The sequence below is a fragment of the Tauraco erythrolophus genome, chromosome 1 (assembly GCF_009769465.1).
Source record: "Tauraco erythrolophus isolate bTauEry1 chromosome 1, bTauEry1.pri, whole genome shotgun sequence".
Classification (NCBI taxonomy): Eukaryota; Metazoa; Chordata; class Aves; order Musophagiformes; family Musophagidae; genus Tauraco; species Tauraco erythrolophus.
This window is the reverse complement of record NC_141465.1, coordinates 88,274,021-88,296,017: the sequence shown is the minus strand read 5'-3', so window position 1 is coordinate 88,296,017 and position 21,997 is coordinate 88,274,021. Positions and strand designations below refer to the sequence as shown.

Genomic DNA, 21,997 nt, shown 5'->3' with positions numbered 1-21,997 from the left:
ACGTGAAATTTGGAAATTAAAAAAAAAAAAAATTCCTGAGTTTTGATAAATATTTTTATTATAATAAAATACCATGCCTATTGAAAACATGTCTTTTATAAAAGCATGTTATATGACATTTTTTCTTGAAAAACTCATGCCTTAGTGCATGAAATATGTTAATAAGTCTTTGGGGACATCTGTAACAAATTAATAGGAAATGAAAAGCCAAAGAATGACCTGTTACGTATGCACAAAATGTGCATTGCTCCTGGCAACACACATCATGTTTACTACAGGCATCTTTATCTTTCTGTTTTCTCACAGGGTCCTGCCCATATTTTAATACTTTATAATTAATTACGCTTCACTAAACTATTTACAGAAGCAGAAACTAATCACACATCTTCTTAAACACCCATAAATATGAAACTACATAAGTAGAACACATTTTAAAATGGTATGGAGACAAGTGTGCTACATAGTACTCTTCTCTAGAAGCACAGTTCATGAATTATTTTCTTTACGAGATTTAAATCTAAACCAAAATAGAAGTTCAAGCTCTCCCTCTGTTTTCCCTGGTTACATTTTTTCCACCTGCAATTTCTAGAAGATTTTGCCCCAAGACAGTGTTTGGATTGCAAAAACAGTTGTAAATTGGCCCAAAAGTATCTTGAGTAAAGAATTGTCAGGCTCTTGAATGCCCACTGTTCACATGGGATACGATCAATTTGTTTTCAGTTAAAATTAGCTGGTTTCCAATACTAGCCATCGTTCATATGGTTCTAGTAGTATTAATTTTTGCTTTTGATGTGTTTTTCTCTTCTCTGCTGTCACTAAACATGAATAACGCAGAAACAGTGAAATGGACCATACCCAAAGTTCTGCCAAATGCACTGAACACACAAAGTGGTTACAAAATAGTATTTAGAGAGGCCTGGGGAGGTTCCTTCTAACAATAATAGGTAAAAACAATCATCAGAGTGAAATGCACTTTTGACTTGACTGCATCCTTTAATATTTTCATTAGCTACCTCTACAACACCTCTGATAAAAATTCTACTTTTTTACATTTAAACTTCTATTACAAGCTATTTCATGTTTTATTTAAAAAAAAAAAACACACCACAATAGCGATGGTGGTTAATCTGCTTTATAAAAGATAATACATTGAGTTATATATAATAATGGCTTTGATCCAATTAATGTTATATTATATTGCTTAGTAATTACTGTGACTTCAGTTCCTACAACTGTTATAGTGAATACAAATGATCGTTTAATGTACAGGAAGTGGGGATCATTTGGAAGTGCTGATTCAGAAGTATTCAAGTGCTAACAACAACTTGTTCTCTCTATGCTTTTCTTCATGTTCCATAAACGATGATTTTATAAACGTCCATGATTTTGAACATGACACAGTTTTGGGGCAATTATTTTTTTTTAATAACCTTTTTTGTGGAAACACAAAACTAGATTTTTTAAACGTTACCATCTCGTTAGAAGTAATTGCCACTTTTACTTAAAAAGGCACCAGCATTAATGTAAGAGGATATACCTTTTATACTTGTTTTACGAAGAGCTGTACTTGTTACTAGAGCGGAAATTATCATATCCGTGATCATTAGCTTTGAATTTTAAACAGGACTGCCTTTCCTCCAGGGACAATAGATCTTTGGATTGGCACCAGCAACACAAGCATGACTGTTAAAATAAAAAGAATAAACATTTTACATCATTTTGGTTTGCACATGTGGCAAAATGCACTGAAATGCTGCCCTTCTTCAGTGGTACAGTAGGAAATGGCCAGTGTGCAAGCTGTCATTTTGGGAGTACAGCATAAGCAACGAAACAAGGTTAAACTCTGAGCAAATGAGCACTAACTACTGGGTTGCCCCATTGCCAACCTCAGTGCTGGAGGGCAAGAAGAGTTATATTGAGCAATACATAATTACGGCCACAAACTGCTTCAAGTCTGGTCTGCAATTCTAAAAGCATCTGAAAATAAAATTAGACTCCTTGTTGTCCTTTCTCTGATAATCTTACCTGGAAGAAATGTATGCACAGTAATCTATACTTTCTAAGCAAGATGCTGCTATTGAGTTGATTTTTTTTTGGGGGGGGGAAGAGAACCAAGTAGGAAAATGATGAAAACCTCATCCAGTTCAAATATTTACTACATGTACTGCAGACCTTTTGCTTATGCTACTGACTGGCCTTTGGGTGCTGGAAGTCCGTCTGGGATCCTGCACACCCACTTGTTTCCACAGTCAGAATGCTACAGTCTCTTATGTGCTCTCAGCTCCAGTGGCTCTTTCAGGGAGCCGCCAGTGTAGACAGGGAAGATGAGACCAACACTAAAGCCTCTGCAACCTTTGCCATTGGAATTATGAGGGAAATACCCCAACATTACTACACGTAGAGCTGACTGGCTTCTGATGGAAAGATATACCAGTAAGGAATTTACGCAGCCAGGCAACAAGCCTAGGAGCGGCCAACATTTAAATGCTTGGCAACAATGGAAAAATCTAAGAATTTGTGGTAGGCAATGTAAGAACCCTGATACAGTGTCTGAAGACAGCAAGGGGCCACAAGAAAGTCCAAATCTGGACATTTTCCAAGCAGACATGAAGGCTGAAGGACTGATGGGCTGCAATCCATACGCAATCCAGAGCCTCAAATCCTACATGGAGAATTAGTAACCAGGACTATTCACTCAAACTAAGGCAAAACTACAAATGGGTCTTTCTCATAAAATGTTGGCGTTGGAAAGGCAGGAGTAGAGACTTGGACCCTCTGCCTTACATAACTGCCTACTGACTCAAGTGCTGGGTCAGGATGGGGGGACCTGAGGTCAGCGCCCTCCCCATCGGGTTGCAGAGGATACGGCTACGTGAAACTCCGCAGCACGGTCTGTTTTGTCAGTGCTCTCGAAGTGGCTGGGTGCCAACACCAGTCAGGAGGTGACACAGCACTGATTAGCACGGTGCCAAAAGGGCTTATTGTACGCTCCTCTCTTTTGCTTTCCCCTTTTGTCCTCCTGAATCCTTAAGTCCTTTCTGTGTAGCTTCTGCAGGAGAGGGAGAGAACACCTACCACAACCCAGTTAATGACTATTTGAAGCACTTTGTGCATGTTACGGGATGAATTTGACTGCTGACATCATCTTTTAAGCAGAGGGGCAGCTTCCAACAGTCTCTTACCTTAAAGCAGTTTTGGAATCTTTTGCTCACCAAATACAGAGCTATAGGATTGATGCAGGAATTCAGTGAAGCCATGTTAATACCAATGTAGTCCATTACAAGAAAAAAGCTGTGTGGAAAATAAAGTAAGTGAGACACTTCTCATTTTCTCTGAAAAGGTTTAGTAGAGGTTTACAAATATATAAATTGGACTCAGGTTCACTCAACCAAGACTAGCTAATAAATATAGTAGTAAAGGGGCTTACATCAACAGGATTAACTTATGGAGGTAACAATTGTGCTCAATAATAAAGTTTGAATCAGTACATCGCTCTCGTGAAAGTAATTTCAGAAGATCCAACCACCTTAACATATGGGAGGAAATATTCATGAGGTTTTCCTCACAGATTCAATCCTAGCTGTTCTGTTGAAAGGGAAAATGGGGTCAGAAATTCCCCCTCCACCCACATAATGCCACAAGACAGCAGGACAGTCCCAAAAGGGATCAGGAGAATACAGGTGAACAGGACAGAGGCCCTGTGTTCATGGGATTCCTCCTAGTTTCCTGACTCTGCTACTCAGTGAAATCAGAGTGTCCTGGATGAAGAAGCAAGGAGAACTTCAGACACACAGAGTAAGATAGTCAATTAGGAAATCCAAATACACTTACAGAGAACGTCAGCAGCGCACAGGCATTTTATTTTTATGGTCTCACCTTAAAAGTTCACATCTGTTGGGATCCTTCTGATCATAAATAGTGAGCTTCAATATTCTGCTTAAGTGAAGTGGGAGCCAACACAAGGCAAAAACAAGTACCAGACAGAACACAGTTTTGGCCACCTCACGTCTCTGAAAAAGAAAATTGGACAGAACAGTGTTATAGTTCGTGTCTGTCTTGTGATTGTTGTTGCCTTCTAGCATCCAAATGTTTAAAAAACAGAACAAAACCCCTATCAAAACAGGAGTTAAGAGAACATCAGAATACCTTCTTTTCTTAGAATATGTACTTAATCTTTTCTGTTGTTTTAGGCGTCTTGCACTGATTCTCTGTATCTCTAATTTTAAAAAGTATGAGTAACAAAATGAAAAAATCAAAGACATAAAACCAGTAATTCAAATTAAAATGAAGAACATATCCCATGTCCCCAATCGCTTTCAAATACCAGCTTGTTTAAAATTGTATTTTCTTGTGCTTTGATCTCAGGTCTTATTTTAAATGCTTTATTGAGGTAAGCGGAAAGGATACAAATATACTTTGTAGTACAAATGTAGTTTAATTTCAGTGACGTACAATGTTTGTCTCTGGTGCACTACTAACTTGGAACTTATTTTGGAATGTGTTTTGTTCTGTTAACATATACTGCTCACCTCACTATAGTTCAGCACGAAATTGATTCAAAATAATGAATAAATTTACGGCACCAGCTTCTACATTACAGCATGACCTAAATTTTCATTACAAAATATCCATCTCTCATTCTTGTACAGAAGAAAGAAAAACTGTAAAACCTGAAGGATTAAAACCAAACAAGAAAAAAAAGTAGCGAAAATCTTAGGTTTCTGAGGGATCTGATATCTATATCTATATACCTATATGAGTTCAGCAGCATCACTCTTAAGAAACTTCTCCTTAGTAGTAATCTTAAAGTTGTTATACAAGAACAGAATAATGATGTGGCAGTAAAGTCAGTAAAGGTATTATGGTCTCTACAGTCAGCAGAGTCATCAGGCATAAATTTTTACCTGTTTTAAGTGGTCATTTAAAGCAATCTGCATCCCACTTTTCTTTCGTAACATCTCACAGGTCATGAGAGTATAGAAAAACGCTGTGATAGCCAGTGGCAAACAGAAGTAAAAGCTAAACAGCCACCAGTCTTTAGCTTGCTTGTAAAACTAGAAAGAAAACAAAAGCAAAATATTGTTAGGAGTTGAATGTTAAGCATTTTAGGAACTATGCTATAAATAATTGATCGGTTTGTCCTGAAAAGCATCTCTACAAGATGTACATTACCAATGAGAAAGCGGGGCAAGATAGTAACAAGTCCAAAGCCCTCAGAAAGATAAAAGTTTCCGAATGCCCTTAACTGATCAACTTCAGAAATTTGTCAGCATTTTATTTAAACATTATATCCACCTACATTTCACATACACTTGTGCACACTGGAATCCACACAACACTGAGAAGATCCAAGGAACTCTTCCGGAGAGCCGTGATTTTATAAATGTCAGTGTCTTACCATCATAAAGGATGTTTTCTGCATGGGGTGAAGCAGGCAGATTCTAAGATTCTTTCCTCTGTACTCCATTGTAAACATGTCAAAAGCAATAGCTTCTGGAACAGCCAATATCACTGATATAACCCAGATCAGTACAATTTCAACAGCAGTCCACTTTGGCACTCCAATTCCTTTAATGCGACTCCAAGAAGCAACTGCTCGGTACCTGAACAAACAGCACACATTTGCAAATTAAAAATATATGAAAATCCGTCAGGTCTAACTGGCTTAAACTCAGCTTATTTGTATTATATCAGCTGAGTGGAAAAGTGAATTTGAGCCAATGTCCATATTTAAAAGGAATTACAGAGTTTGATGAAAAAATGAGTCTCACCTATCTATACTGAGGGCGCACAAACTCAACACTGTGATGCCCACTGATGCCTTTTGAATGAAGGGTACTAATTTGCACATTTCGACACCAAAAGGCCAGTCCTCTGCAAGCAACTGTGAAAAAAAAAAAAAACCAAACAGTTAGAAATTAGTCATTTTAAAAAAATAATTCCCACAGATGCAACACAGACTCCTCTCTCAACTGTTTTTCTTTTCTACCATCCAAAACTCAGTCAAGAAGAACCTTTTCACAAGGAGCCTCCAAGGTGTGTGTCCTAAAACCTAGGCAGTAGCATCCCAGTCACTCCCTGGCTGCACAAGGATAGTCCTGACTTCTCAAGCTCTACAAACTCCACTCATTTTGTTTCTAACTTCACCACCCCAGTGTTTTTGGTGAGGAATGACTGAGCAGGTGAGGATTTCTCTCCTGTATTGGCTTTATCTGTCTCGAGTGTTCATTGCTTTTCTTAGATGTTTCACGTAACTCTCCATTTACTAGAAATACAGACAACTACTTGAGGCTGATCAGAACAGGGACAAAGCTAATAAGTGCACATCTGAGGTGGGTTTTATTTGAAGCTTGGTGTCTAGGCTTCATCAGCTGTGAAGTCAGGCAACACTCAAGATCAACGTATCTCATAGTTTTTAGCTGACCATCTGATAACGAAAGAAGGGACCCCCTGGACACTCAGGGAGCCTAAACAGCTAGTTTGAACTAAATGCTTTGCAGCAGGTAAAGACAGATCAGATAAATCTCACACTGAAGATCTTTATTGACCAGTTTTCCAATGATTCTGTGTTAGAATACCAAAAAGACTATCTGAATATTCGGCATACTTGTATGTACTACAGAATAAAGAAAACAGCACAATGGATTTTAGGTTGGTTCAATTGCACTTAGGGTCATACACTTTAAAGGAAATCTTCTGTCACATTCCCAGAAGCACATTTCAGCTGATTTAGGGTACAAGACTGGACGCAGAAAGCACCTTCCTCACAGCTGATGCTATGAACTGTTTGTCTGTAGCTGTAGTTTAGAAACATTTCATCTTTGCACTGTTACGAGTGCTGCTCTGACGGCTCAAATACACCACAGCAGCAGCCAAATCTTCCAGTTCCTCATAAAAAACAAGACTCTTCAGAAGAGACGTTATGCCAAGAAATAGTCGCAATTGTTATATACAAAAGTAAACTTTCTGAGTTTCTGTAATTAGTTACATTATCTAGGCCCATCTCTGTTTTTCATAGCTTTCTTCAAATGAGGCCCTTTTGGATCTGCTTCAGATAGAGGGCAACAAAACGTAAAAGGAGAGGAAAGAAGAACAATAACTACCCAAAAGAGATTGCAAAATCTTTCCCTTGGCTCAGGTTTCCTCAGGCAACTCATTTAACAGGGATGTAAGAAAAGAAGTAATAGATCATCATCCTGAAGGAACTGGCAGATGAAGTTGCCAAGCCACTGGCCATTGTATTTGAGAAGTCGTGGCGGTCTGGTGAGGGCCCCGATGACTGGAAGAGAGGGAACATAACCCCCATTTTTAAAAAGGGGAACAAGGAGGACCCGGGCAACTACAGGCCGGTCAGCCTCACCTCTGTGCCTGGCAAGGTCATGGAGCAGATTCTCCTGGGAACCATGCTAAGGCACATGGAGAGCAAGGAGGTGGTGGGTGACAGCCAACATGGCTTCACCAAAGGCAGATCGTGCCTGACCAACTTGGTGGCCTTTTACGATGGGGTGACAGCATCGGTGGACAAGGGTCGACCAACGGATGTCATCTACCTGGACTTGTGCAAAGCTTTTGACACTGTCCCGCACGACATTCTTCTCTCTAAACTAGAGAGGCATGGGTTTGATGGATGGACCACTCGGTGGATAAGGAATTGGCTCAATGGCCGCACTCAGAGAGTAGTGGTCAACGGCTCGATGTCCAAGTGAAGACCGGTCACGAGTGGCGTCCCTCAGGGGTCCGTGTTGGGCCCGGCCCTCTTCAACATCTTTGTCGGTGACGTGGACAGTGGCATGGAGTGCACCCTCAGCAAGTTCGCCGATGACACCAAGCTGTGTGGTGCCGTCGACACGCTGGAAGGGAGGGATGCCATCCAGAGGGACCTCGACAGGCTGGAGAGGTGGGCCCATATCAACCTCATGAAGTTTAACCAGGCCAAGTGCAAGGTCCTACATCTGGGTCATGGCAATCCCAGGCACAAATACAGACTGGGCAGAGAATGGATCGAGAGCAGCCCTGAGGAGAAGGACTTGGGAGTACTGGTGGACGAGAAGCTCGATATGAGCCGGCAATGTGCTCTTGCGGCCCAGAAGGCCAACCGCGTCCTGGGCTGCATCAAGAGGAGTGTGGCCAGCAGGTCGAGGGAGGTGATTCTCCCCCTCTACTCTGCCCTCGTGAGACCTCACTTGGAGTATTGCGTCCAGTTCTGGAGTCCCCAACATAAGAAGGACATGGACCAGTTGGAGAGGGTCCAGAGGAGGGCCACGAAGATGATAAGAGGGCTGGAGCACCTTTCCTATGAGGACAGGCTGAAAGAGTTGGGGCTGTTCAGCCTGGGGAAGAGGAGGCTCCGGGGTGACCTTATAGCGGTCTTCCAGTACCTCAAGGGGGCCTACAAGAAAGATGGGGAGAGGCTGTTCAGGAGGGCCTGTTGTGATAGGACAAGGGGTAATGGTTTTAAAATAGAGGGAGGTAGATTCAGGTTGGATATTAAGAAAAAATTTTTTACCATGAGAGTTGTAGAACACTGGAAGAGGTTGCCCAGAGAGGTGGTGGATGCTCCATCCCTGGAGACGTTCAAGGCCCGGTTGGATGAGGCCCTGAGCAACCTGATCTAGTTGGAGATATCCCTGTTCCTTGCAGGGGGGTTGGACTAGATGGCCTCTGAAGGTCCCTTCCAGCCCTAACAATTCTATGATTCTATGATTCTATGATCATACTGTATCGATTCTGCTGGGGACAAAAATGATTGAAAACAGCCACAGAGTTGTCTTCTTACATTGGTTTGGTTCAGCAAAGTCCTTAAGCACACATATATGTGCATCTAAGGATAAACAGTTACAAAATCCAAAACAGTTTTTGAAAAGCCCTGACATAATTTAAGTATCATTTTATTTTAACACAAAGGAAGTTAAGTACATTCCATGATCACATGATTTTGGAAATACCAATGAAGTGCTCACCAGTATTTTCAGGTACCAGAATACCTTCAGAATTCGGCTTTAGTCCTGTGTTGACATAGGATTTTTGAAAGCAGAGCAGTAGGAAAACTGTAACAGACCTCGGCTTTGATCTATTTCTTAAATGATCTACTTAAGTACAAAGAAGTACAATGCTTCTGCAGAAACGAAGCAGAAAAACAAATTCTAAGGATTTATGTTTCTTGAGAATTTTATGGAAAATAATAAAGCAGAGGAAGTAGGGATGAGGCTGCAATAAACGTACAGTATCTTTTACTTATGTGATGTGGGAAATAACTCCGTTTGTAATGAAAGTATTTTCAGTAAAGCCTCTCCCTGAGACTTCTTTTGAATTGCTGTAAGAGGTTGATAATAACAAACTACTGTGAAAATTGCAATGTGAATAATTACAGGTGTTCTAAATGTATACTCTACAGAATCAAGTGACACCTGGACTGATTTAATTTTCATCAATCAGACAGTGAATCTCCAGCCTACCATACCTAGTTGCTATAGGAATCAAGGACTGGGTAGCAAGTACATTGTATACTTGTTTATAGTATCTATTGTATATTGTACATGTGTATATATTAAACCACAGATGTCTCATTAAAAAAGCACTTAGAAATTAAAAGTATTTTGATCTTCGCTGAATCAAAATTCAGAACTTTGATCAAATTTCTGTTGGCAGATCCTGTTGAAGGCTTTTAGCTACAACTAGCTGGTGTATGTGCAGACACTCCCTGTCTCTCTTCCGTAAAATCAACACTGCTCAGCCACACCTTGGAGATTTCCCTGAACTAATGCTTATCTCTCAGGTGCAGACAGTCACACCTGTGCTCCAAGCTGACTGGATTTGAGCCAGCTCCAGTTTGGAAGCCATACGGCTGGATTATAATGGGGCTGCACACGAGTGAACACAGGCCACTGAGAAACAGGGTGCATTAGCTGGGGTTTAGCGTAACATCAAAATATTACTTCCATTCAGCCAGCTTAAATCAGGGGCAGAACGGACACACAGCTGTCTGCATCGGATTGGAAAAACTCGTCCTTTATCTCTTGCAGCCGATGTATTGTGAAATTTGAGCATTTTAATGCATGAGTCACAAGCTTCTCTATCACGGTATTGCACGTGGTTAAGGATATGCTTTGCAGCAAAAGCTTGATAACATTAAGAAGGTAAAAAGAAAAAAGTAGGATGTTTTAATTCCTGAGCTATGCTTCCTTGATGTTTCTGCTTGTCTTCTGTATTGCCATCACCTCAAAACACTGCCTTAACACAGTGAAAATCCACTGAAAAGTATTCAGGAACATCATATTTGTGAACAAGAGCAATGATTATTCTTAGCAAAGTATAGATGTAGTCTAATGCAATTTTATATGGGTAAAACTATTTTCTTACGATTCATAATAGGATATCTGTACAAAAAGTGCCATTTTACAAATGACAAATGACTTTGAGCCATGAGATATTGCCAAGTGGCGGCAAAGACAAAAATAATGTTGCATTTTCAGCAGTAAAACACCAAGAGAAGTCTACCACTGGCTGTATTCCGAGTGACCTTTTCCAAATGTTTTATAGTCGCTTATTTCACATGGGCAAAGTTTTAACTGCTAAGCCACAGAAATGTGTCAAACATGAAATGAAATTAAATTAAATAGAACGAAAGGAAACACATTGCAGAGTGAAGTGAAATCGTACCTCACTCCTAGCCAATACCTTCTCGGACCAGGCACAGATCTGAGCCTAAACTGATGTGAAAGCTGCACAGCCATGAAAGTAGCCCCAAGAGATGTTGTGACTCAGAGACACACCTGTGAATTGCAATTCCTGCCCTGCTTCCTCTTGGTTGTGTAGGAACAGCGATATGTTCGTAATCTGCTGCTGGAATATGCCAGCAATGCAAGCACCATACACTGCTCTCAGTGGCTCAGCTGCTGTGGCCACCAGCCAGAAGACTGATGCCACGGCTCCGACTCACTACTGTTGACTTTCTGCAGTTGGGTGTGAAGAAGTAGTGCACTTCTTTACATCAGTGTCCTCGTCCCGGGCAATGAACGCGCATGGAAACACAGGGCAGGAATCCGTGCTTCCTCCTCACTGTGCATTCACAGCAATTCTAGTTCACAGGACAGTAGGACTCGATTTTCATAATTATGAGTTGCAGTTACACAGAAAATCAGACATGCAACTGTACACCTAATTCACGAGCAATGTTTTTTCAATATACCTCTGAAATGACTGGCAGATTTTCACCTGATACTTTCAAGACAGAGAGGTCATGCAGATAAAGGATTTTTCAGTATTTCATAGGAGCAAGCATTTTTCAAAACAGGAAATTTGCCCAGGAATTTAAGTTTATGGTCAGGGATAAGTCAGACAACATTACAAAACTTACTCATATTTAAGAAGAATTATGATGTCAGGGTGGGGATCTTCCCTCTAGACAAGGAAACGTATTTCCCACTTCCTAGTTAAGCTAAGAATGTTTCAATGGTCTATCCAAGAAACAGTGTAAATCTTAATATGAGGCATCCAATTAGATTCTTTTCCTGTGTCTTTTTTAGTAACTTCTGCTTAGAAACTTCGTTTTTTAAAAAGATACTTAATTAAGATCAAGCAATGTCATACAGGCATCTAGAAAATGACCAAAAACTCATAATATGTCGTCAAAGTAAAAAATTTCTGCAATTTCGCAGTCACATAAGAAGATGAAAACTTGTTTTGAAATTTGTCACATGCATCTTTTAAGTTAATGTACACATAACACACGTACACATAATGAAAAAAGGACTCTAAATTTACAAATCTATACTGACATCATCTAATATATTTCAGTTTGGAGATCCATCATGAAAGCTATGCATGTGTATTTTCAATAACGCACAGCCATTTCCACTATCTCATATATTGGACTTCAGAGTAGATTGTTCCCATCTAACTACAGAACAAAGCTACCCCCCGTTGCCTGTAGAGTCAGGTTCCTTCACTGAACATCTCAGATCTTTCTTAAGTGCCTATAAGCTGCACTTGTTGACCATAAAGGGTTGCTAAGCAAACTAAACTTCTAATTTAATACGGTCAGAGATCAATAAACTTTGTGTACGAAATTCCGATATGAACTTTGCAAGACCTCAAGTAAGTGGTTTAGATGTTGAAAGAAAGGAAATAACGCATTTCTCCCAATAAAATGGTTGTTATCTTTAACACCGGAAGGACCAGTGGCCAAGAGCTGTAATATGGAACAGTAACAATGTTTTCTAAAGGCAAGCACCTTGACTTTTTTTCAAAGTTAGAAAAAGATTGGCTTTATCATGATGCATGCCCTACAGGTACTTGCATTACAAAAGTTAGTAAGGTCATCACGAAGACATTTCCATGGAAAGCCTGCCTTTTTCAGCACACAGCTGGATTAACAAAGGGGTCAGGTTGCAACTGCATGGGATATGCAGTCCTTAATCTGGTCTTTCTTATCTTTCTAGTGCTTGACAACGCTATATAATGTTAACTATGTTTTTTATGTAGTCTCTAAAATACATGACTGAAAAAAAATCATTGCCTACAAAGCTGACTTTGGCCTTTGATCATTGGCTTGGATGAAGACTATTTTTCGTTCTGTCCCTGGAAATTTTTTTCTCCGCTCTTACATTGTGCTCTGAGATAAAGGAATCTGTGACAGTATTTCCAGGTAGATATTCTTCCTCAGTCATTTTGTCATTGCAAATGGTCAGAGTTCAGAAAGCCACACAAGAGCACGTGGAAGACAGATTGTTCCCCCTGTTAGAAATCCACTGGAACATGATAATGAATTGGATTTAATATAAGAGAATAAACATTACAAAACAAGAGAGATGTTTTCTATTTATCAGAAGAGAAAGTGTGTTGTTATATTATTTGATTCCAACTTTTTTAAGTCTACGTTCTAATCTGATTACGCTAATGTGCATGAGAGGCAGAGCTAATGTAAGCTTGGAATTTCCAATCCTAATGTTGTTTTGGTGTCTTACATGTGGGATTTGGGAAACTGAGCATAAGCCTCCCAGAACTGCAGGCCTCTACTGTCAGGCGTAGAAGCTGCCACTGTCTTGTCTTCCAATGATTAAGTGCAAAGAAGGACATAGAAAGCTCACTGGCCACCAAAACACAGTATTTCCTACTCTATCCTTCTGCTCCTCACGTTCACACCTCTACCTGCTCTTTGCAGCCCCAAATTAACAAAGACATGCTTACTTAGTCTGTGTAGTGAAGCAGTTTATCAGACACAGGACCACCTTCACATCCAATTAGTAGCAATTTTTCCAAGTATCTACACTGCCACACTGTTACATACTGCAGAAGGACTGTCTCAGACTTTCCTCTATTTCCCGTTCTGCAGTTCTGGGAGTACGACGAAATTAAAATTGTTTACAAGAACCTTGAATATTGAAAGCATCTTCCAGATTCTGCATGCTGAACACCTCTCATGCCCTCATTTCATAGTCAGTTTCTCGACTGCGTGACAAATTCCAATACTATTTTCTACTGAGTGTATCGATCGATATTCAAATGTACCAAATGCAATGCACTAATTAGCATCTTACACATTGGACTGCAGTTGTCTCACAATCTAGGTATCACCTGCTTTTCTTCACATACCCTCAATTATTTTTTCAGCTACTTACATATTCACCTAACTTAAACAGTCACAGGGGACATCTTTTGCACTTATCATTTTTAATAGCTAAAAAAATGCAGCCCCGAATGCAATGCTGAGTTCTCTCTTATGGGTCTGTCTGCAAAGCGTTCACAGACACTTTCACACTTTCTGCTGCAAGTGTTGTTGAGGAAACTGCTGGCATTTTGTTAACATGAGAAATTCTCTCACAGTTTTTCACACAGCTGTCTAACTGAGGATCTGGTAGCAATTCTGAAGATCTGTTTCATCCAGCTTAAAATTGCTTCAAATTGCAAGTTACAACTGCTAAGTATACTTGATTTACAAACCAAGCTTTTGCTAGCCTTTGGTTTTCCCATGCTGCTGGGTGATTATAGCCAGCTTTTGATGACATTACTGTATTCTCCCTCATAAAGTCGCTCTGCGAGTAGATTAAATGGGAGGTAGAGTTGATAAAAAGTTATCTTTGATTCAAAACACACTCAAACTCTTCATTTTGATTAAATAAACACAATATCAAAGATTTGTTTGTGGGTTAGATTTTTTTTTAACTTACATTCATTCAAAAGTCCTGTTTTAAAACAGTAAATATTTCCATCACTATTGCAAGGGAATTTTATTACGGGTTCTTCATTAAGATGAGTAGCAGCATGGGAGATTTAGCACCCGAGAGCTATTGCTCAGCTCCCAGCATTATCCATAGCACAATAAAAATCCTGGACTTGTAGCTGGTATAGTATTTATCTGTTTGCAGTCTGACCTTTTATTCCTCCCACTCCAGCCTACTCATAATGATATACTTGATGACATTCAATCAAGATAAGGACTGTGGCATATTATTGCATGGTACCATTAATTTAATTTTGAAATAGTGTCACTGAGATTGCAAAGTCTTGTACTGAGCAGCTGTTATTGATCTAATCCTTTTGATTTCTCTGAGAACAGACAAATCTTTTTTCAATATTTTTTTACAAAATTACAGTTTTTTCACAACAGTTTAAGTATTTTGCTTCACAAATCCCAGTCTCACTCAGAAGAGTACATGCCTCTCACAAGAACTACGATAAATGTATAGTATGGAAAATACCAACACTCCAAATCAAAGAACTCCCATGTAATCCAAATTATCTGGCTCATGAATTTAACAGTTATGATGAGTCCTAAGTTCCCTGCTTTATAATACTTTAAAAGAATAAAGATACAGCATTCTCTCGTTTCAGCAGCTTCTGGGAATAAACACCATGGATACGGCAGACTAAATTCAAAACCCATCCCTTCAACGTGGTTTTCCAAAGCTGAAAGTAACAAACCTTTGAATTTAAAACCATGCATATGAAGTCAGGAGTAGGAACAGAAGAAGGATTTCATGTTCACTTTATGAAGTGACCGATGGGTGCTCAGGGATCCAGACTGTAAACTTTCAAGGCAGAAGATGCCTCGTTATTTCCAGCATCCCTCCCAAGAGTGCTGATGGTAACTAGAGGCCGGATTCAACTGGCCATCAAATTCCTAACGGCAAATGGACTGCGCAAGCTGGGTAGACGAGACAGAGGTTGTACTCCCTCCGTGGCAAGTCTGATCACGTCGAAGAGCCGAGTACAGAAGGTGGGAGAGCACCAGGTGAGGCTCACACCCACTCGGCGGCCCATGTCGGAACACTGGCGAAAGAGTTCACAGCTCAGGAGGGCATCCTGCCTCACAACCACTGGATGTATAAAGCTAATGCAAACCGCTCAGCTGAATGAGCTTGGTTCCTCCTGAAAAAAGCCCCCATGCCACCAGAGACCGTACGGGTCCACGTGAAGTATTTTAAGTAAGCCTGCCTCAGCTATGCAGGAGGGAGCGAGTGGTACCCACCCCGCAGGAGAGGGTCTTCTGTGCCTCCCCTCCATTCCTCGGGCGGAAGGAGGGAAGTGACAAATCATAGAATCAGAGAATGGTTTGTGTTGGAAGAGACCTTAAAGATCATCTAGTTCCAACTGTCCTGCTATAGACAGGGACACTTTCCACTAGATCCATTGAGTATTTATCTACTACATTTAATTCCTTCATCCCTGAAACAGCACTTGTTCCCGGGTGACTTTCAGAGCCTGAACACTTCAGCCGCACACCTCTGCCGCATTCCCAGCCCCGACCGCTGAATGGGTTGAGACTGGGACACAGAGGGGGTGCCGTTTGGGACAACAGCTGACCGTAATACCACCGTCCGGCAGGTTTCCAGCATGAGGTCAAACTCCCCGGGTGTTTCCCAGCCGGGAAGGGGTGCGCTTCCCCCCCAGCACCCGCGGCGGTGCCGAGTATCTGCCGGGGACCGCTGGGGAGCCCCCGGGAGAGCCCGCCTCAGCCCTGCGCCCGCTCCCGGACCCATCCCGGGCTCCTCCTCACCTTGTAGACGTTGATGGGGATGTCGATGATGATGTGGAGCAGGTCGCCCAGGGCCAGGCTGGCGATGAGGATGTTGGGGCCATTCCTCATACACTTGTTCTTGTAGATGATCCGCAGCAGCGTGGAGTTGCCGATGATGCCCAGGACGAAGACGAGGCAGGACACCACCGTGTTGATGTACTTGAAAGTCTCCTTGATCTCCGTCTGCCCCGTGCACATGGGGGGCGAACCCGAGCGCGGCCGCCCGCCGGCCGCCCCCCCGCCCTTGGGCAGCGCGGCCGGGCGAGAGGCGTTGGGCTCGGCGCCCCGCAGCACGGGGGGCCCGGCCGTCGGGCGGACGGCGTCGGGGACCGCCGGCGGGCTCTGCCCGCCCGGGCCCGGAGAGCGCAGGGAGCCGTCGCCCGCGCCGGCGGCGCGGCAGCTCAGGACGAGGAAGAGGAGGGCGGGCAGCCGCCACCGTCGGGCGGCGGGCATGGCGCTGCGGCACGGCCGATCCGCCGCCGGGCGCCCGCAGCCGTCAGCGCCGACCTGCGCGGAGAGAGGGGACAGGGCGTCAGCCGCGGGGACACCGCGCCCCGCCGGTCGCCGCCATCGCTTCCGCCGCCCGGGGAGGGAGCGGGGCCCTGCCCCGCCGCCAGACGGGGACGGGCAGCGATGCCGGCGGTGCAGCCGGCAGAGCAGCGCCGGGGCGAAAACCTGCGCGGCGGCTGGGGCCAGAAGTCCCCGCCGGCTGGACCTGCTCGGCCCCACGCTCCTTTCCCCCTCACCTCGCCGAGCGGAGCCGAGCCGATCCTCCCCGCCCGCCGCCTGCGGGGCTCTGCCTGCCGAGCGAGGGAAACGCGCTCCGCCGGTTGCCTCGCTCCGCGCCCCGGCTGGCTGTCCCCTCCCGGGGCCGGCTGCCGCCGCTGGCCGGCGATGGGGCGCCCCGAGCCGCGGAGGCGGGAGGGACGGGCGCTTGCGGCAGGACCCGGCGGCCGTCAGCCTCGCACCAAATCCCGTGGCTAAAGCCGCGCCAGCGGGGCAGGGCCCCCCCCTTTTCTAAAACATTCAACAGCATCTGGCCCATCAGTCACGGCCAGACCCCACCCGCGCCCTCCTCCCCACCCGCCCCGCGGGGCCGCCGCCGAGCCCAGCCCAGCCCAGCCCAGCCCCGCCGCCCCTGCGGTGCGTCCCGTCAGCCGCTGTCAGGAGTTATCCCCCCTCCCGTCCCCCGGCCCGAGTGCTCCGTGCTTCGGTACCTACCGGGCGATCTGCCCTGCGACCTGCACCTTTCGCAGTCCGCCCGCCTCGTCTTGTAACCAGGTTGACTGTGCACCCTACAGAAGTAATTTTGCGGGATTCGAAACAATTTTTCGGATCAGATGGGTTGTTACAAGGGGTTTTGGCATTGTTAGAAGGCGCCTGAGGCGAGGAAGAGGGCTTTGCCCGACTGTTCTCTCCGACACCCCTCGGTTTTATTCCCTTCAGCAGACGGATCCCTACACATCCAGACTGGCAAAAGTGCTGGAGAAGCTGCTAGCGCCACGTTTTAAAGCTCTTCACAAACCGGGGTGCTTCGTCTACTGTTCTTAGGTCAGAATAGTATTTTGACTGGTATGAAGTTGCAGTGATGGAGGTGGGTTATCTGGGGGGTGCCGCTTTGGGCAGCCTTAACCACGCATCCGATCTCAGCGAGCTCCTTCCAGTCGTTGCACCTTTCTGTGAAGCGTAAGGAAAGGAGCAGAGAGAGACTCGTACGGGATTTTGTGGAGACTAAGAACAGCCTCTGAAGATTGGAAACAATTGCATGTCTAACCAAAAAGAGTCGAACTTAAAGCTGTTTTCCAGCATCTCTACGTACGTCTCCCTGATCTTTGTTTTAAAATCATGCTGGAAGCTAAATCATATGCAGAATCATGAATATGTAAAAGCTTCGTTACAGAAGTGACCCACTCACCTATATTGTTGGCATACCCGTAGGGGAAAACTGCTGTAGCAGACAGCCTTTTCGCATCCTCGTTTAGTTTCTTTTTCACATCTCTGTCTTGTTTTAAAAGTCTGCTGTATCAAGCATCTTTCCCATTTAATCATTCTCAATCCATTTCCCAATTTAGCTAGCACACTCATTTTTCTTCCCCATTTTATATTACAGCATTTGTGAAATAAAGGCACCAGTCATTTCTAAACTGTAGGAGGGTAGCTAGAGGTTGATGGCACTCCAGCTGGAAGACTGATCTTTTCAGATTCAGGCTTTTTCAGGTTGTGTTTTGCAGCAGGATTCGTTTTGCAGCACCAGGGCTGATTTCTCTCCCAATGACAAAATGTGACTGTCCTGAGCCCTGGGGAGTTCAAGTCTTTTCAATTCTCGCTTCTGCATTTTCTCAATTTCCAATTCAGTGATCCCTAAGTGAACAATGTTTTGCTAAACGCAGTATTGATTTTTATTAGAAAATCTTTCCAGTTAACATAGGATTAACTTTTATTTTGAAGCACTTTTTACTTACGAGGTTCTTGCTAAGTCTCAAAGGCTTCTCTGCTGATCCTGACCATCAAGAAATCGATTGCAACTATGTTGAGATATATTTATTCGCTAACAGTTTTGTTAGCACAACTCAACAAGATATATTTGCTACTGCTTGGTAGCAACACCATTGCTGCTGCCTACTTCAGTTTCAGAAGTTTCAGTAATAGCACTATAGTTTCAGAAATTTTTAGTGATAACATTAGTATATGCAGAACTCTGGGCAGCTGCTGATACCTGAAGCACATTACTCTGTAGTATTACACAAAATGCATCTATGGGACAAAGCATCTGAGCTGTTTCTGGCTGCTGGCAGTTTGATTGGACCAGCTCTTTTCACAGTTACTGTCAGTTATAATGAACAATCAATAATAAAAAAATTGACTGTTCATCAGAAATGATGGGAAAGCCAAGGAAATACAACTATTTATGTTTACCGCCCTTTTTGTTTCTACCTTATTTTTTCAGAGATTTGAGAAATTAAAAAGAGCATATGCTGTGGTACAGGTCTGCTTTAATTAATGAAAAAGTAAAGGAAAACACAGTTTCACAGAAATTTATGTGAGGATTAAGATAATACTGTACTAAACACTGAGAACATAGTGGATATCTTGGCACATTAATGAGCTTAAATGAAGAAGCAACTAACAAGGTTAATCTAGATTGCAACAAGAGAAAACCATCTGTGAATATAATAGACTGGTGGCCCTTCAGTGGCCTCTGCTAATTAAGCTATGAAATAAATTCCTTACTGAACTGTATGGAATTCATTATATAAGATTATGCGAACTGCTGCTAGTGTATCTGACTCTTTTTTTTTTTCCCTCTAGAAAGCAGTAATACTTCTTGTTCTACAGAAAGTTCACTTTTGTACAAAACAGGGAAAGCTGGATCACCATATAAATATCCTCCAGACTGTCTGACACTCATTTTGTTATGTTCTGCACTTCCACTGCATTCCATCCCACTGGCTATTAACAAGTATATGAATTACAGCCAGTCACTATTTGAATTATGTCAGATGCAACATTTCCATCAATGACTGATAATGCTTTCACTTTTTTTTTTTTTTTAATTTGGAGTGTCATATAGAAAGTAAATGGACTGGATAACTTGTAATCACAACCAGAATGATTTTTAAAAACAGAAAGACCTTGAAGATTATGCTGTTATATGTAGTATAAATCATGAGAAGTCGTCATGATTACGGCATCAGAAAACTCTTTCATTAACAAGCTCCTGAGACACACCACAGGGTTGCATATTTTAATTCGTGTTATTCTCATTGAATCAATGGGAATTTTGTCATGAGCTTGCAGGTACTTTTGCAAATCTGATTAATTTTCTGTTTACGTGGTTCAGTATCTAAGTAGCCTCAGAAATCTGCCCCATCAGACCTGCTTTTCTTTTTACTGAGTCTGGTGGAAATTTGCCTACTAACTCAGGCAAGTCTGGGATGAATAGAAAGAATAGCTGCCTCAGTGTGAGCCGCATTAGATGCATGAGGTGAATTAAAGGCAGAAAATAGTTTTCTGTGTCTTAGAAGTTACCATAGAAACATAACAAATGGCAATTTTAAAGGAATAAATATACTTTGAGAAATCGAGGAGTTAGGACACTGCAGTTTTGTAACTGCACGTTTATATACTGGGCAGATGATACAGAAAAATGACATTATCTGTCTAATTTTTTTCCCTGAGTCTAAATTTATGCAAAAATATGAAATTCTTTTCAGTGTAATGTGTAGCTATGCTTTGTATCTTCTTCTACAGAGCTAAGCAACCTCTATAAATTATAGTGTTGGCTATCAACTGTAGTGTATTGATGTTATACCTAATTCTTGAAACAGGAACAATATTTTATCATAAAAGGTTATAATAAAATAATAACAGTAGATATCACAAATAAAACATGAAGTTTGCATGCAGATACCTGTTTTAATGTAGATTACATTGTAAATGATTCCATATTTTATCTTAAGACAGCAAGATCCAAAATGACAAAAGAATCAAATTTTTATTAAGATGACAATATTTTCTATCTCTTATTTGAGATAACTTATTATATGAGTTCAAGGAGTTTTATATGGATTCAAGTTCAAGACTTTAAGTCAGACTGGTTGCTAACTGAAATTTTATTTTCTCATCTAACTCTCAGATTAAAAATAATATGCCACTTAGTAAAACTTATTCCACTCGGACATCCTATTCAGCGTCAGCAAAGGAAATCACAAGGTAATTAATAAAGCAGCATGTAATTAACTTGAGGTATAAAATACACTGAATCACTGTCTATTAAGAGAAAAGCTACCAAAATGGGTTTGGGAATGTAGCTGCAAGTTTGAAAGAACAGCGTTTCTGAATTTTATGGAAATAATTAAAGACTCTTTTTTCCATGCTACTTCAATAGAATAAAGGTGACAAAGTTTACTTTTAAATTCCAGTTGTAGTAGGAGTTTGGATCAGAATCTCCCAGGAAGCCCAGATAAGATCAGTTGTTTAAAAAAAAAAAAAAAAAGTAAATTCTTCAGCTGCTGCGAAATGTATGCGTTTGTACAAAGAAGGTGATAACTGACCATACATTGTTTATGTTGTTGCACAGAAATCACTCCAGGCGAGCCTTTCAAGTCTGGATTAAATTCACTTCCAGACAAAATGTCTGAGCTCAACAAGAGGTGCAGTGATTCACTCATCCATGCTTTTCTGCAAGTGTGGCCATGTAATACAAACACAGCGTTCATCTGGATAGGGTGAACCTACCACCACGTACTGACTTTAAATTGGACTGATAAACTGTACACCAATAAAATCATTCAGTTAAAAATCTCTAAAATAACGTGATGTGAAATAAAAGAGGGCTGGGGAGAGATCTCAGGTGCTAGACAGCTGGAGGTCCACAGGCTCCTTCTTTCCTTCATGCTTGACTCTATTCAGGATGGTTCCAATTAGCTCTACGTCAAACTTATTACTGTGGAATCAGCCTTAGGTAGTGATGATAAAAGCCGGTTCTTGCCACGAGGCACTGGGGCTCCTTCTGGGCGTTAACATGGCTGCACTTCCTCACAACTAAAATAATCTCTGGGATCCTCTGCTCCGGTTGGAGAGGAAGACACTTCCATTTCTAAGGCAAGAGCTGTTCCCTTGAGGGGACTCAATGACTTTAAGGGTCTTATCCAACCTAAATGATTGTATGATTCTATGACTTTCCCCAAACTGCACTGACAGATTGCAGTAATTATTTACCCAGGAAAATAAGCAAGTGATAGTATTTAGATGCCGTGCAGCCCAAGAGACAGGAGTACTGTTTATGTGGATGGCTAGAAGCTATTCAAATGCCCGTAGAGACCTAGAAAAGGCTTTCTACATATACGTGCAAATAGGTCCTGGCTGATCAGATCTTTGAAGAAGCTCTTCACCTTTATTTCGAAAAAATGTTGGATTTTGGATGAAAAAACACTTTTCTCAGTTTTGGATGTTGGCCATGGAAATAGCTGGGTAGAT

At 42.2% G+C, this 21,997-nt stretch overlaps 1 protein-coding gene across 1 annotated transcript; it reads right to left on the bottom strand.

The window, feature by feature from the left end:
- Positions 1-1,551: 1,551 nt before the first annotated feature.
- Positions 1,552-16,471, bottom strand: EDNRB (endothelin receptor type B). The gene is made up of 7 exons (XM_086611527.1): positions 15,998-16,471; positions 5,772-5,884; positions 5,399-5,603; positions 4,905-5,054; positions 3,877-4,010; positions 3,183-3,291; positions 1,552-1,683 (listed from the first exon to the last, which is right to left on the bottom strand). Exons 1-7 carry the CDS (start codon positions 16,469-16,471, stop codon positions 1,552-1,554), a joined length of 1,317 nt encoding a protein of 438 aa, XP_086467653.1.
- Positions 16,472-21,997: the final 5,526 nt, after the last annotated feature.

Coding starts and splice junctions, on each gene's coding strand:
- EDNRB (XM_086611527.1), bottom strand. CDS start 16,471: ATGCCCGCCGCCCGACGGTGGCGGCTGCCCGCCCTCCTCTTCCTCGTC. Junction 5,055..5,398: donor AGAAAACATCCTTTATGATG/GTAAGACACTGA, acceptor TTTTCTTTCTAG/TTTTACAAGCAAGCTAAAGA. Junction 4,011..4,904: donor TAAATGACCACTTAAAACAG/GTAAAAATTTAT, acceptor TTTCTTTTTCAG/AGACGTGAGGTGGCCAAAAC.